Here is a 17,972-nt window from a genome sequence, read left to right as displayed (position 1 = left end):
TAATTTTGAATCTACTAGTGATGTGGGGACACATCGATATTATACTTTCCAAGTTGTAGCCAAAGTTCATTTGTTGACATATTTCTTGAACGTGCTTTTATTTAATAAATAAGAAACTGAAGGAAATGGTAATCTTTATGTACTGCTATGATGGGAAAATGCAAATGAGGCACAGAATTTTGTGATTAGTATTTTACAGAGCAGTCATTTACTATAATTACATGTTTTTAATCAGTGGAATTATCATGTTCTATTAACCAAATTATTTTCTGACTTCTTCTAGGATTCTGAGTAACAACAAGATCTTATGGTTGAAGAATGGCTCTTTCTTTGGGCTGAGATCCCTGGAGAGACTGTGAGTAACTGATCAACCTCTTTCCACCTTCAATTAAAAAGTCTTCATATTTTAAGTGTAAAAACAAACCTCAAAAACAACGTTAAAGTGTTCTGAACTGTGCTGCATAGTACTGTTTCTAAGCAGTTGTCAAGTAAAGAAACAGAATAGAAATGAGTGAATGGGGATGGACACTGAAAATACAGGAAGGCACTACCATCAATTTGGAACTAAAATAAACATCCAGTCAAAGACTTGTACTATGCTGTGTACACTATCATAGTGAAGACTGGTATATGTAATGGTAACACTAACGTACCTGACATATAGTTTGGATTGTTTAACTCACTGGTCTCCAATACTTCTATTTTTAATTATATTCTAGACAAAGAAATTGGACAGCATTTATCACTGGAGCAGACAGTGACATTGATATAGCTCCATGTTTGTATGTTTGCAGTCAGCATTTAGAGGGGGTAGAGAATGAGGTTTCCGTCTAATCTGCTCAGAAACAACTGATGAAATAGGGAGAAAAACATTTGGAAACTTCAATGAAATAAATGCACTGTGCAACTCTGTTGTAGAAAAACTGTTTTCTGTATATATAGGTCACTCGTCTGAAAACAATCATGTCAGCAAGTCTAAAAGTCTTTATAGTCTCTTTTTTTTTTTTTTTTTTTTTTTTTTTTACTTCTCAACTTACTTTGCCAGTACATCTAAATGAGTAATTATATTATGCCTTATCTTAAAATATCTCCTGCAGCTTAAGCTAAATTATTTTTATGTTCATTCCTAAGAACACCTTCATTATATAGAGCTGTGGATATAAAGTGGTTGTTACATTTGTGTATTCATGAATATATTCATGTATTCTATGACAAGTGAATGTTACCATATAGTAAAAAACAAACAAACAAACAAAAAAACAGGAAAAAATGTATTTAATTCAACACTAACTAATATTTTACTATGTATGTGTGTGATGTGCCTGCTGCTGCTGTTTATGGTTGTGTATTAAGCCAGGTAATTAAGTATGTGATACTGAGATATATGACTAGTCTAAATGTAAGTTAAAAACAAACAATATATTTCAATGGAATAATCCCTTAAGCACCTTCAAGGATTAGGATAAAGCTAACTATGTAAGTGAATATTAAATTTTCTCTGCATACAGTTATAGATGTAACAAATTCTTCAATTAATATTAGCATATATTAAGGAGTGGAATATTGATGGAATGGAGTAGTTCTGATGTGTGTTATTTATTGACTAGCTAATTCTCAGTTGTAACAATGATGATTCGTAAAGATGTATGCAAACATTTTAGAGAAAATGTAGAATAAAATATAGAATTACAAATTTATTGAAAGAAAATAAATCAGTAAATAAAATCCTAATGTATTACAAATAAAGCATTGTTGTTTAGAAATAGAGGAAAACATTTTCTGTTTTTCTTTTATTTCCTTTTTTTTTATGTTTAATTTGCATTTTTATACATCTGACAAGGAAACTTAAAACAAAGATACATATGGATTCATAATGAATTAGATTTGAATAAACTGGTAATTGCATTAAGGATGTACTTTTAAAAAATCTTGTTAGTTATCTAGTTGAGAAATACTTTAACCTGAAGAGACATTGCAAATGGTGTTGAAAACAGTCAGAAAACAACAACAAAATACCTTAGTTGTGTAGCCTCAACTGTCGTCACCATCTAAACCTTATTAATTTTATAGTATTGATTTTCACAACATTACAGATGAAATGGGTGTCATCTCTGTGTATGGTAAGTGCTCTTTGGCCACACTGCTAATACAAAATCAATAAGTCATTCTTGCAGCAAAGACTAGGAGTCAGGTGGTGACATTCTCATCAGATTCAAATGCCCTGCTGCTTGTTCTGTCCCTGCACACATCAGTATTTACAAAGATCCAGTTTCAGCAGGGAAGTTGGAAATGGCTTGGATAATCTACTTAAGAGGTGGAAGCAGTGGGTGTGGTCTGGGTGAGTACTCCTAACCTTTAGACAAGGTTTCCCAACTATGCCTCACATTATACATAAACCACTTTAGAGTTACTACAGACGCTTAAAACGGAGCACCAATCCAACTGAAGTAATGTTCAGTTTACAAGATGATGTGCTTAGAATGTAAGCATGCTGAAGTTAAGGCTTACTCATTCAATTTAGCTTTGCACTCCTTGTGGTCTTAAAATGAACAAAAAGTTAGTGAAGAGAATGCCACGGAGACAAGAATTGTGTGTCAGTAATTCTTTTGTGGTTACTGTGAACCACAAGAGCATTAGCTCATGTGGACTATAAAATCATTTAATGTCAAACTTGAAAAATTTAGAGGGGAAGTAAAATTTCAGGTGGAGCAGAGTGACTTGTATATTCCCAGAGTGCTTTTTCCCAGAGTGCTCAAAACCACTTTTTGAGCACAGAGTTGTTTCAAGCCATAGTACAGTAAACTAGAGACAACTTTCACCTTATTATTTTGCTTTCCAAGACATGTCACAACAGGAATTGGATTACAGAAGTGTTAGTTCTCCCAAGTCCTGGTGATTTCTCAACAGTGTGTTACACAAGTGAGAGGTCTCACTGAGTCTTAAACCAGAACTCCCCATTTTATGCAACTTTAATCAAGTAAACTGAGAAACTTCAAACTGCTCATCAACTGTCGGTTCCACTAGTAAGGGAGTACCTATTTATTTAAATCTTAAGACTGTGGAAGACTGTCTCATATTGTGCATGAAATGCATTACTTTTCATTGTTTTGTTCTAATCTTAGTTGGATCTCACTTTGTATTGTTTCTGCAGGCTTCTCAGAATTTTTCTTTTCTTTTCTTTTTTTTTTTTTCTTTTTTTTTTTTTCTAACATAGAATGAGTATTTTAACTTTTCTATTTTGAATTGTCTTAAACTGTCTTATTGCTGTAGAAATAAATCTGATGTTAACTTTTCAGATGATGCAGCCACCCGGAGGGGAAAAAAAAAAGAGGATACAGTTATTTCCTTTGTAGATAATAAAAAAAGAAAGATAATAAAAAAAGATAATAATCTTTACTAATTAATATTGAATATATAATAAATGTTTGTATTAAAAATAAAACATTTAATAGTATCTGTATTAAAACATGTATAATTAATAATGATCAGAATATATTTAATAAATGTTAACATTTTTACTCAACAGTTTACAAAAATGCTTTGAAAAAACACCATCCAACAAAAGGTGCCTTTTTTGTATTCTGTGTGTGTGAACTGTGAGTCACAAGAGTGCTCTGTAGAGGTGGCACATACTCTTAGTACTTAGCTTGAGTTTTCTGAAACCCTTGTGGTGTTTTGGAAAGGTTGACTCACAAATGTGTTTTAGCATCTGGATCATGATGCACCTCTGTGCCTCTGGGCTTACTTTGTAGTCTAACTGAAAAGAGGTATTAAGAAGTGAATAGTATTACTTAAAAAACCATGTGGGAATAGAACCTTTCTGTAAACTTAGGATTTGGACTGTCCTTAGTTATATACACCTTGACTACTCCCTTTGTTTTGGATGAAAATCAGAAGTATGGGTAGAAAAATAAACGTATTTGAAACAACTGTGGTAAACAAACTGTTACGACCTTGAACCCATTTTTGTGGTACACCCTGTGGAGATGGCTTTGTATTCAGGAAGGCTGAGAGTTCAGTATGGCTTTGAAGCTTGTGGCAAAGACTTGACAGCTTGTAATTATTTGGGGTCCGGTGCCTACCCTGTTGGTATTTGGTGTCTTACATTCTAGTGAGATACATTGATCTGAGCAGGACAGCATGAAGTAATCATAAAGTAAGTTTTTCATATGCTCTAGGGACCATATAAGAAAGACAAAGTGGGTTTTCCAAGCCATGAGACAATGAGGTGGTCCTGTTGAGTAAGTCTCAGCTATCCAGAAGCTCTCATTTAGTTAGTGATTTGGAGGATGTTAATAACTGATAGGGTATGAACCTATATAGTTTGGTGGTAAAAAATATTCCATAAATTGAAACAATACATTAAATAGAAAATCTGTTCTATTATAGTTTGATTTTATATATATATATATATATGTATAAACTTATGAGCAGTAGGGATAATCATTGTTATCACTTGAGGCTAGTGCAGACTGCCAAGTTACTAGCAGGTGCTCTATCATGGCAGTAGATGGCATGGATCCTTATCCAACAGCGCTATAGTCTCAGTGTGCCACAAATGAATATTATTAGTAGCAGTAGTGGAAAATATCTTTTTTCTTGACAATACTCTACCTTTAGAAGTATCTCTTCTGGAGAGTACCCTACTCCAAATAATGCTTCTGAGTACAAGAACTGAGGCTGTTGGACCAGGTGCTCCAGCTGCGCTGAACCCAAAGTCTAGATCTCAACTAGGAAATTAGATGTTTTTCCCTCATCCTGATGTCAGCTGGCAAAAAACAGTATGCATCTGAGCTATTAACAACACAAATTTTTCTTACTCTCCACAACAGCCACTGCATCAAAATTGTGTGGATAGCTCCCCAAGCTCCTTCTACCTGGGGCAATCTGTTGTGGCTTCTACTCCCCTGTGGGTTTCCTGGTACTCTAGTTGATCTAGTACTTGTGCATTTTCTGAAGTGGTTTTATGAAAGCTTTCTCTCTCTTTCATAACTGAATGTATGTTTTCTTGAAGTGTATAGAAGCATAATTACCTTTGAGGCTGCTGCTACTTTTTCCCCTGTGGCTGAAACTCTTTAACAAGTTCAGAAGTTATTTAGAGGGAATCAACAAATAAAAATAAAGAAACATATGCAAACAGACCATCATTGCATAAGCAGTGTTTCATTGGGAAATCAGGATGAAAGATCACTGTGCAATATTACACAGATTGTTTCACAGTTCACCAAGAACCAGGCATTAACAGTCACTTTAAAAGTGACTGTTTTACAGAAACTTGCTATTGCATTTCCTAGTGTTTCTAGACAATGAAAATACCACTGAAGTATCTTTAGGAATTTAGGGGTTAATTTACTTTTTGTTTTAGTTTTCTTCATTTTATCTATGTATTTATTTATTTATTTTAACTATATGGACCGGACTTATTAGACTAGGTCTCACATTGTATATTAACTTTATTAAATGTTGTGTTATTGTAAGGTTACCAGCTATGCAGGCACATGTTGTCCTCATTTATTATTAGATAAGAATGCACAAAAACATGTTTTTGTTAGATTGCAGCATAATGACTTTCTGCAACAATATGTTGTGCTGTGCAACTGAAATAATAACACATTAACTTGGAATGAAAGGGCAGGAAAGACAAACACAGCAAATTAGACCATAGAAAAAATTATGTTGTTAAGCAGCTGGTATAAAAATATGATATTTAGGTGGTCTTTGGAAAACCTCAAGTGATGAAAGGTTAAAATATAAAGGTTTTGCATTTTTATATACTGAAGTGTTTCTTATAACATACAATTTACATTGTTTAAATTACTAGCCACTTAACTTTTCCTGCCTATACATTTGAAATGTATGTGTACGCAAGCAGAAACAGAAATGTACTTATTTGGCAGTGTGCAGGATTGGGAATATGCTTAAAGAAATGCTGAAACAATTTAAATTAAAAAAAATAATAATAATATATATATATATAACATATTCAAAGTTAGAAAATTCATAAGTTAAATTTCAAAATATTTGTTCTTGTACAGACTTGTTTAAAAATATATAAATACTAGTTGTTATAAGGTAAAGTTTTGTGATCCATCCAGGATTCAATTGCAGATATATTTTTTATTTTTTTTTTGTAGATGCTACATTTAAGGCATTGCGTTTGATTAATAAAAGCAGATTTTTAGCCACTGTGCCTTTTACTTAAGGTTAATTACACCTTCTTAGTCATAAGTTGTATTCACAGAGAATTCTATGCATGCTATAGCAAATACATAATAGGACATGATACTTGTATATTGATGTAAAAGAATTCTTTGAAAGAAGAAAATAAATAAAAAAGCATTTATTTGAGGCAAATGACTGAAAATCAAGGATGTATTTTTTTGAGGGGGTTGTTTTCCATAAATTATTAAATCTTTGTCACATCTCTCTCTACCTTAATTTTTCATCTGCAAAATAATATTTTTTGGCTAGTATCTCCAAATTTAGTAATACTGGAGATCTCAGAGTGAAAAGATTATATGAAAAACTATGATGATAATTATGTAATGCCAATTATTTTATGTGGCAACCTTATATAGATTGAATAATCTATTTTTTTATGATGCACTCCTTACAGCCTGGCTGGGAAGCAGTCTGAAGCAGCATGAATACACAGGTGCAGAGAGGGTATTGATGCTTAGTTGATATATTTTGTGCAGTTCCATGCATCACCAAAATTAAGTTATTAGCTGGGTTTAGTAGTAGATTTAAACTTCAGTTTTTGGTAAGCAAAGAAAAGTCAGTTTTTGTAGCAGAAAATTTTCCCATACCAGAAAAATCTTTAGCTTGGAAGTAACTTTATTTAAATCCCATGGAGACCATCTGAGTGTGGTCCTGGCTGAATTGCACAGTGCATGTACAGGTGTTGGACAGGGCTAGAGATGATCTTCAGTCTATAATCTCTTGTGACCCAGGATCTCTTAGTGACAAGACTAAGGTTAGTGCCAGCACATCTCTGTACCTGAGAGAACTATGACAAATGCTAGCAGGGTTAAAGTGAAGTGTTGCTGTGGTCATCCTCTTGCTGCCTTCTTGACATGCTTTTCAGTGTCAGCATTACTCCAGACATACATGTATATTACTGGAAGAATTTAATCCGGTGTAACCAAATATCACAGGGAAAAATTCAAACAAGATGGATCATATATGAAGCATTCATACTGCTATAAAAAACAGCTAGAATCCTGTTAGCAAGTAAGTCTTCATGTAAAGATTTGGACATATTCTGTTGCTTTTTATTTTTTAATGGATAAAAATCATCTATAGCTTTCCTATTGAATGTATTTCCCCCCCCCCCCCTTTGGACAGTACATGAAATCAGAAATATGCCAAGTAAGAATAATGTAATGAACAACAACAAAAAAAGCCTACCAGAGCTTACCCCAAGCTAGGCTTTTGAGTTTGAAGAATTGATACTCCCATTCTCTGTTAGTATTTACTGGGTTAAGTGTTCTAACCACAAAATGAGAGAGATCCGTGGATGCCCTTTCTACTGTAGCTTGATGAAAATGCCTGCTTGCTTACATAAGCAGCAAAACCTGAAGATTCCTTAAAAAACATCATGGTACGGAAAACTGGACTTGGAAAAAGCACTGTTGGTCCTCATGTAGAAGTCAGGGAGTACAGGTAAAACTTATTTCAAAGTAAATGCTGTTTTTGTTGTAGGTAGTATTTTAAGGTATTCCACAGAAGAAGGGTGTATTAATTTTCAATTGTTGCATAGAAATTTTGAGAAAACAGAGAAGGAGAAACAGAGGCAAGATTAATGTCACAAATGAAACTGGTGTTAACTTAATTCTGTGGTCCTTTATGGATCTCTTGGTTAAATCTTGTGAATAACAATGAATTACTCATTTAGTATTTAGTAACACATAAGCTAAGTAGGAGTTTTTTTTTTGCTTTTTTTTTTTTTTGGGGGGTGGGGGGAGGAGAAGAAAAGCAACAACAAAACCCAACAACAACAATAAGTTACAACCTCCAAATTTTCCAAACTCCAGATATTACTGTGCCTTAGTATCAAAGAGAAATTTAGCATTTTATCAGGAATTATGAACCTATTGTTATCTTTCGTACGACTGTCAGAAACAGAAGAGTTAGAAATAAAAAGAAAAATTACATTACCCTCTTTCTAATAGGCATACGTACTGTAAGTCTTGCAAGCATGAAGTGACTGTCAAGGCACTTGTAATGTAATCTGACAGAAAGATAATGTATTTTTTTTCTTCTAGGCAGTCGTTTTTATCCAGTACAAAGTCACAATATTGGATATCACATACTTCACATTTTAGGGAATGAGGCAACAGGAAAATACCCCGTATATATACTTGTGCAGAGCTTCTATATCATGACACTTTAAAAAAGCAATAATTCTCGAAAGAAAATATATTTCCTTTGGGATATTACAGTGCCATTTAAAAGCAGCAGCAATTAACTCTGAAAGAACAGATTAGTGAAGTCAATCCCATAGTTTTAGTGCAAAGGATCCAGAACCAAGTGTGATTTTCAACTTTTCTTTCTTTTCATCTTTTCTTTCTACCACAAGTCTGTTGTTTATCTTCTAAACATTCATTTCTCGGGGTCTCATGTTATTTTTCCCTCTGATATTTTTACTCTCTGACAGAAACAACATGGACTAAAAGACCATGTCTGTGCTCTTAATTCTGTTCTTCATAATTAGACATAAGACTTGCCAGGGCTGCATTCACTTGCAGGCTACTGCTTATTGCCTGATGGGAATTTATGCTGAATATGCTGCTGGGATTACATTCCTCTAGTTTGGGCAAGAAGCTATGGTTTCAGCTTGGGCATGAAGTTGACAGATGCTGGTATATATGTAGTAATAGTATTTAGAACATCAGTGTTTGTTTTTTTTTTGTTGTTTTGTTTTTGTTTTTTTTTACTTGACAAAACAGATTTCTGTTGGAAATGCTGCTGTGACAGAATAAAAATGTTTTCTGGGGATGCAGCACTTTAAAGAACACCATTGTCAAAGATGTCAGTATTTCATTTCAAGTCTATACTGTTTTGTATTCATATAGCAGAACCTTCTGTCAGTGATCAAGCTGAACCATACTACTAAGTAGTGAAGCAATCTGTATACCTTTCCTATAAAGAAATGGCTTACTGGTCGATGAAGAAGGGAAAAACAAGGTGTTTAAGGGCAGTTTGTATAAAGTCATACCAGCAACATGGTGGGAAGCCAAGCTGATAAAAATTAGTGCTAGTTGATCAATAACTGAGCTAATCTAATGAATGAACTGCAAGATAAGTTGCTAGCAGACTCCCTCTGTTCAGTATTCTGAGGTTGTGATTCCTCAGCTGTAAGCTATTTTTTATGCAGATGGAATAATATTTTCAAACTTCAAAAAGTATTATAATTATCCTTGAATTCATATGTGATGTGGTCTTTAGCATTTTTAATGTTAAAAAGGCCAAAGGTAGTTACCTCATCTTGTAGTACATGGGCATAAAACGCGAGGCACCTCAAGTCTTGAACAGCAACATCTCTCCCGCTTAAGGGTGTGCCCAGTCCAAAGTCCATCCTTCCTTCCCAGAGCTTTCTAGGTTTTACTGGTCCTTTTCAGTTTAGCTTGTTTTTTCTCTCTCTCTCCCTCTCTCTCTCTCTTTTCCTCTTTCCCTCTTTCCCTCTCTTTCTCTGACTTGATTTCAATTGACAGACATTTCTCATTAGCTTATTTATAGAAAAAAAGTAGTATATAAAATTTGTTCTATCCCAAAAGCTTAGGTCTACAGACCTGTGAGGTCTCTGATGAACACCTATTACTCACTCATGGAAAGGTAGTGCAGAAATGTGCCAATGGCAACCAATGACCCTTGGAGCTTGTTGCCCTCAAAACTTATTGTAGTGCTTGCAGAAAGTATAGTTGATTTTCTGACTTTTGTACTTCACCAAAAATCTCTGAGAAGATTTAAAAAAAAAAAAAAAAGAATGCACTTGAAGTAGAAGGAAAGACTATGTTTTATGCCAATTTAGTTAAAAAAAAAAAAATTACAAACCCAAAATAAGTTGTCTGAAGTAGTTAGGAAAGCTGATGTAATATAACAGCTGTGGGCAGTTTTTCTCCCCACTTCTTAATATAGACAGAATTGATTAGTTGGGTGTAGTATAGTGCTGCGTGTGTCAAGTAGGTACAAAATGGTTGTTCTCACGAGAAAATTGCATGCAGACTTAGCACATGATAAGCTGTCTTGTGTTAACACAAATTGCCTCGTTCTTGAAATGGAAAGTGACTGGGAGAGCTATAGAGGATGTTTGTGTAGTCTGAGCTATGCACATATTCTGTGGAAAAAAAAAAAAGAATTAAAAAAAATCCTCTGTGGTCTACTCTAGAAAGTGTTTTGCTGAGGAGAATACAGAGAGAAACATTGTGCTGGAATAAAAATGTGTATTTTTATTAACTTGCGTACTTGAATGAATAAACTGAAATTATTATATGTAATGATAGTGAGCTTCATCTCATAGAAATAAACAGTTTTAGTTAAAAATAAGCCACTTGAGTTAGCATAATGGGAAAAAAAAAAACTTGTTGAAGCATAAATAAAATGTTTTTTCATGCTTTTATAAATCAAAAAACTGCCAAAAGGGCAGCTTGAAACTCTTCAAATCCATTCATTTCTATCTATGAAAAAATCTGAAAGATGTTAAATCAGGAAAAATGATTGTTTTTATAGGTATCTGAAAAAATATATATATATTAAAAAGCATACCCTCTCAACCATAGCTGTAATACTTTTGCTATGATGTGGTAATTACTGGCCAATGAAAGAAACTTTTACAGTTAACGTACATTCCCCAGACACATGGTGCATTTGTTATTTTCGGCAAGTGTTCTATTTTTCATTATATTTTATTTTTTGTGTTCAATATTCACATTTGTTTCAATGCAAAGTAAGTTAATACTTTTAAAAAAGACCTTAAAGACATGCCTTTCAACTGAAACGGGAGTTTAAAGTACATTGTGTTCAGAACAAAGCAGTGTTTTCTGTAATGTGTCAGCAGCTAAGTTGAGCATTTGATAGCTTTTTTCCCCTTTGTACCATTAATTGCTTTTAGGTTTTTCTGGGAAGTGCTTGTGCCTCACAAGGGACAATTCTCCCAGTTGAGTGAAGTTTAAGTACTGTATTAGGCTTTTCTACTGTATAGTTATGTGAACTTACAAAAATATTTAGGAATGTGTGACCAGAATGGATTGCAGCCAGACTATTTCCAGGGATAAAAAGAAAATTTGTTCAATGCTCCCCCTCATCATATACACCATAAACCAGCCACAGCATTAATTGCTTTCCAGCACTCCATTAAGAACACTGAAACTTCAGTTCAAAATAATGTCCCTTAAAAATATAATGTGTTAGAGGAGATGAAATTGTAATGTGACACTTTTATTTTTTTTTTTTAAATTTAATTTTATTTTCATAATTTTCTTTTTATGTTTCTTTGCCACTGGAACAAATAAATCCTTATCAGTTCAAATCTGATGGTTTCTTTAACCATGAGTGTGCTAGCAAGGTACACTAACACAGGCACCTGACATGTTTTCAGTGCCTAACCAGTTCAGGTTGCCAGCACATACTATGCAACACTCCCTCTCTTGGTACTTTTTAGCAGCTTAATTAAAAGGGAGGAGTAGCAGGGGTGGAACCTCCAGAAGCCACATCCTGCATCAAACAAGAAGTAATAAATAAATAAATAAATAATTGCTGGTCCTTGCATGACAGCCTTGAGAGGCTTCAGCTCTGGAGATGCAAAGATTCATATCACAAACTGCAATTTTTAATTCTAGTAAATGCCATCCAGACATAAACCCCCTTCCATAGCAGTTTCAAACAGCATTTTGACCAAACAAAATGGTGAAGGCTGCTCCAAATCTTTTTTTTTTTTCTTTTGCAATAGCTAAATATCTTTGTATCATTTTTACTTTTTCTAATATGTGGTCTAAATGTACTAATAACCTATTATTTATCCAGTATACTACTGTTATCCTTTAATTTAAATTAAACTATTTCTCATTAGTTCACCACTAATAAACAATGCTGTAATATTTACTTTTCTGGGCTCAGCAAGCCAAAAATAGGGTAATCTCAGTGACATCATGAAAATAACCTTTAAATGTTTATTTATGGGCGCAAAATTTCAAATGTATCTAAAAGTAAGATCATTATCTGCAAAGATTTAGTCTGTATCCAATGACAATATATTCTTTTATTAATAGTCTAAAACATATTTGCATCCAGTTTATTGAATGTTCAGACAAGTAATTTTTCCGCCTAGCTTAACATCCAAAAATTATGTTCACGCTGTAAACCTCTCATACAGGTCAATACATGGAAGACCCCTCTGGAGAACCTACATGCAGTAAATACCCTCTGGAAATTCACTGGGATGTTAGGGCTTAGGAGGTCTGCTTTATCTGGTCTTGTGTAACCAGCCAGTGCTGACCAAATTGTCATTTAAACACAGTGAAAATTGAAAGCTTCCTGCTGGTGACATTGAACTGATTCCTACTTTTCTCCTTATTTTTATTTCTATTCTCCTTATTTTCAGGTTGAATCATGATATTACTGAGTATGGGTGGAGAAAGTTTGTTTCTTTTTGCTGTCTCTAGAACTGAGAACTCAGTAAATTAATCATCTGGGGGTGTTTATTTATTTGTTTGTATTTGAACTGTCATCTGCAAAGAGAAAGAGGACAAAATGCAAACCTTTTGCTAAAGGCCTTCTCTCCTGAGTTCCTTGTGTTCAGGTGTGTGGGCAGAGGTCTGTGGGCAGAGGTCTGTGATAATCACTTTGCAAATTGTGTAAATCAAATGAAACGGTTTTTCTTCAGAAGCAAACTAGACATCTCACTTATTTTTCTCCTTTGTTATAACTTTGTTATTTGTCAGCAGCTTCTCCCTGGTTTCATACAACTGTCTGCTCGTGTATTTTATCTTACTGTCAGATGAAAAAATTCATCCTAGCTAATAGCTCTGACATAATTTCTCCTTCGTTCTGCCATTTCCTACTTCTCTATTTGCCTTGTCTTGATTTACGTTAAGCAGTGGCAATGAAAGGAAAAACATCTAGCAAAAGTAGAAAAATAATATGATAAAATTATAAATATTATTAGAAGAGTGGAGGATGCACATGGAATGTCAGAAGGCACCTGTCTGTTTGGAAGGAGTTAGCAACAGCATATCATTTATGCATGATCTTTATGCATGTTTTCTTCTTTCATTCATATTGACATAATGAAATTACTGGTCTTTCCACCTCTGTGTTAGGTCACTGTGCTAACAGATGTATGTCCTATGTTCTTGTGTTCTCATTTCAGGTTTCTCCCCTTTTGATTTTTTTTTTTTTTAAGTGAAATAGTCGTTTCCTAGACATGTGATTCCTATAGGCTTATATATATATATATAAAATATTTGTCACTGTATTTGTGTTCCCATATCATTCTGTCTACTTATATTGTGTGGAAATTACAAACCAAGACAGACACGTCCCTCTTGCATGAAGTATTAAATATCTGTATAATTAGTTAAACAGTTCAATAAGTGTGCATGAAGTCCTGTATTTTTTATACCATTGCCTTGTTTTTCCAGACATCCATTAAAACATTTTAGTATGAAAATTCCTCAATTAAAAGAATAAAATTCTAATTCTCATGTCAGTGAGTTAAGCCAAGTTTCTTATCTTCAGCCTGCCTAATGCCTCTCAGTAGCCCTTGTCTTTCCACACCTCCATGCTATGGAGATGCAGTTCCTTCATGCTCCACCTCTTTCACAGGAACAGCCCATGTTGCTTCAGAAAACATAACTGGCATGCTGCCGAGCAGACATTTCATTAGCAAACATTTTTAGGAAGAAAGGTAGTTTCAGACAGAGAGCTGAAACAGCGTCTCTGATTGAGGTCCACAAAGAATATGATTAGTAATTTACCAAGTAAGTATACTGGTAACATGTGAAGTTAAACACACACCAGCAATCAGAGCATGAACTCTTCAGGACTCTGGCCAATGTATGCAAAAGCCTGTACAGGGATGTTATTGTTGTAGTTGTTACTTCAACTTGTGCAACTTGCTTGCACGTGGTCTGCCACATTTTCTTTTGCCGAGCAAACCTAGCAAATACCTTTCTTCAAATATTTGGAGTGTCTTAGTAGGGTTAGGCTTCAACAGAATAAATCTCTAGTGTTTCTAATGAACTATAGAGAATTAGTTGTGTGTTTTAGCTATTTATTTATTTTAATTCTTGCATTCAGAGGCTGTAAATCTGTTGCTCTAGTGTATGCTAGTGAAGTTACTGGTGGTAGACTATGAAGTCCCAATTTTTCTTTTAAGTTACTCTAATCTAAAAACAGATGTGGATACTGTTTTCATTAACTGAATTTACAGGAAACTTAAAATATATAAGATATCTGGGAAGGGTGAACAGAATGTATGCTTCCTTGTGGTCCACATACAGACTTTCATGAAGAAAATTTTCTGAAGCCAAAGCTTTTCTGATGACCTATTTAAGTCATTGTGCAGTTACACAACATTTAAAAAATGATATATATGATATATGAAAAACAAAATCTAATGAGGTGTGGTGAGCCAGCCAAAAGCAGAAAGGATCAAGCAATGTATTTTCAGTCTTGCAGAATGAGTGAAAGAACCTTTTACACTGGCTTACAACTTTTGCTGTCATACTTTAGCAATGTGCTAATGTAAAAAGAGCAATCTATCTGCATGCTGAACTAAAACTTTAAATGGCCCCTTTTCTTGTTTCAATATTGAGGCAGTAGCATACCTGGCCACTTGTACTGATCTTGACTTTCAGAACAATCTTTTTAAATGCAATATTATTTTGGTAATGTTACCTGTAACTTCATTGCTCATAAGATGGTGTTCTGACATTAAGAATAGCACAAATTATCATGAATTTCTACCTTACAGCTACACGAGTGCACTGTTTGCATCACTTGCTCAGATAAATTCAGGTTAGCTAAGTAAGAGCTGATGGATTGCAATAATACTGCCAGTTTGGCAATATTTATTCTAGATACAATTACCTTTCATTTCCCATTGAAGTTTCAAGCTCCTTTGTGAGACAAAATGAACGTGGATTCAAAGAAAATAAAAAAGAGAATACATGTGCACATATGTATAATATCAGTGCCAATCTGCCAGCAGTGAGCCTGAAGGAAGTCAGCCTGCCTGCTCCACCACTCTCCCAGAAAGTTAGGAGAACAGTCACTCAGCCAATTACCCAGCAAGCTATGTACATCCCAGAATGCTAGAAGTCAAAGCATTTTTTTGTCGTTGTTCTTAACTGGCACTTCTCCATTTGCATGCCAGCTATTCTGGGAGTTTTCCATATGTTAGATTTGGGGATATGTCGGCTTTGTTTTCTGGCTTATTGACTTGAATTTTCCTAATCATATTTTATTTCATCTTATTTCATCATCTTTGCTGAAATCAAGGGATTTCTAAGTGTTATTTTTACTAGCATATTTGCCTAGGCATTCCCATTTAATTTTATCCAACCTGACTCTAGAATTAAATCGAAGGTGTCTGTTTTACTGCTTGTTTGCATCATTCCTAGCAATGTCAAAGAAAAGACTTAAAGAAAAAATTCAAGAAGGGGCTGATAGAAACACAAAGTGCAGCATTGCCAGAGGTCACTGTCCTCTGCTGCTTTTGTTGCTTCCTCCTCCTCTTCTGTCAGAGACCAAGGCAATGGAAGTGGTTAGAGCATACCACACCTTGCAGGGGAAGATAGTATTTCAGGCAATGAAGATACATGTATTAATATATCCACCCCTTGATGGCTTGTCCTTCCTGTTTCTGGTTTCTTTGCCTATTATTGGTGGGTAAACTTTGTTAGAAGATGTTTTTAAAGATAATCAGTAATCATCGTCATAAATTAATTGACTGTTACCAGAGCCAAAAAAAAAATATAATTTATCTTAACATAATTAAGTCTATGTCTGAAGTGATGCTGGAGATGAGTCTGTTCTTGAAATAACGGTTTCCATCAGCAACAAGTACATCAGCCATCATTTGATCTGACTGCATTTTGCTTAAAATATACTCAACAGTTTATATACATCTCACATACTTTTGGAATGTGTTGTGTTTGTTTTTTATATACTAGGAACAGTCATAAGTTTGGATACCTATTCTTGGTTGCTTGGTTGCGTAATGAATATGGATTGTAAATTCCTTTTTCAGGGAAAACAAAATAAAACTAATTTACTGCACCAGAGAACTCTTTCTAAACATATTTTTTCAGTATTTTTATAGCTGTTTAATAGAATTGTATACTGTATTTTCCTGGAATATAATAGATACTCATTAAAGCTAGTGTTGTCAACCTTTAGGCAAATGTAATTTTGAAATACAAGGGTTTTTTTTTTGATCTAGAACTTAAATAACATAGCATAGTCATATAATACTTTCCTTTAAAAACCTTCCAAAATGCAGACTTAGCTTTCCAATTAAATATTTAAAAGGTTAAAACTTTAATTTTGAGATCTTCTTTCTTTTTCCCTATAAAAAACTCTACTCCAAAAGCTTAGTACAGATTTGTTCTAATCCTGTATTTTTAATCTCTAGTGCTAATAATTTCATCAGATCTTTGGTTGCTGTTTGATTTACTTAGGGATAAACCAGGGGTTAACTTCTTACAGAGATTCATTAAAAAGAAACTGAGTTCTTTCAGAGGACAAATGGAAAAGAAGTTTTGGACAGGATTTAAAGAAATTATGCAAAATTGTGATTTTTATCCACTTGTCTCTCTTCTCTCAACATTTTATGCTCAGACTTGAAATATTCAGACTACAAATCTGGCAGAGATTTGTCCCTGAGTTTCAGATGTGGTCATCCACAGTTCAGTAATATAATCTGTTTTCATTTGGCTGAGTTGCAAAGTTTTAAACAATATCCCTCACATTTGTGAAAGATTTATATTAAACAATGAAATCAATGATCTAACAACATTCACTTTGTACATTATATGTGTGTGTATCATATATAAACACAGTGGAAATTCCCAGTAAAAGTCATTCTTGCAGTAACTTGCTGGATTTGAGTGCATAAAAATAAAATATGAGAAAAATGAGTTCAAAAATGCATACAGAGCTCTGGACAATAACTAACAATAGTGTATGTGATTGAAATGCATTGAATGGAAAAATTACAGCCTCATTAATTGGGGAATAGACTGAAAATTCTGATTGCCTAGTTGTGGTATATGATGGAATTATAATATCAGTGGTTTAGTATGCCTGTAAATGAATATCTACATGTTGTGCAATTAAACTAAATACAAAACATTCAATATGTATGTATATATATATATATATAAATCACCTGCAAATCTAATGTAATTTGGTCACTTAAAATAAGAATTTTTGCAAATGCAGTATTCATTTTCTTTTTATTATTATTATTGTATTATAAGCAAGCTAGAATGGATGATGACAGGAGTGCCTGGATCTTAGCAGAATGAATTAAGAAATCATAAGCTTAGGAGTCTAGAAAATTAAAATTTTACCATCTATCTGTCTTTTTATCTTGATTTTACTTGTTAAAATATTTTTGACAAATAATGTTCTAAGGGTTGCTATGGTTCTAAGGCATGTCATCTTAAGGAACCTTGAAATTTTCCTCATATCTATCAAATATCTGATATTGAAAAGTATCAAATATCTTTTTTTTTTTTTCTTTTTTTTTTTTTTTCCTGTGAAATCTAGGTGTTGCAATGGGAATTGCTGTTTAGAGTATCCTTAGAGTATCCTTTGTTACAGTGGTCAACTCAATTGTCTTTGCCCATACTAGATGGGAGCATAAACATACAAATACATTTGTCAATGTATGTCAATTCCAAATACTATGGAATCACTGGTAGTACTATAATCACAAGAAAACTTAGCAAACTAAGCTTATACTG

General features: G+C 33.8%; 1 protein-coding gene across 5 annotated transcripts in view; it reads left to right on the top strand.

The window, feature by feature from the left end:
• ADGRA1 (adhesion G protein-coupled receptor A1) overlaps positions 1 to 17,972 on the top strand; it is a 278,267-nt gene that overhangs the window by 50,963 nt on the left and 209,332 nt on the right. For 4 of the 5 annotated variants that reach the window (XM_038181087.2, XM_038181086.2, XM_027460805.3 and 1 more), the window contains exon 2: positions 284 to 355. Coding sequence is in view for 2 of the 5 variants with exons in the window: in XM_038181086.2 (XP_038037014.1) it covers positions 284 to 355 (72 nt within the window). In the remaining 3 variants the exon portion in view is untranslated. Of the gene's footprint in view, positions 1 to 283; positions 356 to 2,962; positions 3,024 to 17,972 lie in introns of those variants that run through there. The other variant, XM_072039667.1, reaches the window with a different exon arrangement.

The sequence above is a fragment of the Anas platyrhynchos genome, chromosome 6 (assembly GCF_047663525.1).
Source record: "Anas platyrhynchos isolate ZD024472 breed Pekin duck chromosome 6, IASCAAS_PekinDuck_T2T, whole genome shotgun sequence".
Taxonomy (NCBI): Eukaryota; Metazoa; Chordata; class Aves; order Anseriformes; family Anatidae; genus Anas; species Anas platyrhynchos.
This window is presented reverse-complemented; position numbering and strand designations above follow the sequence as displayed.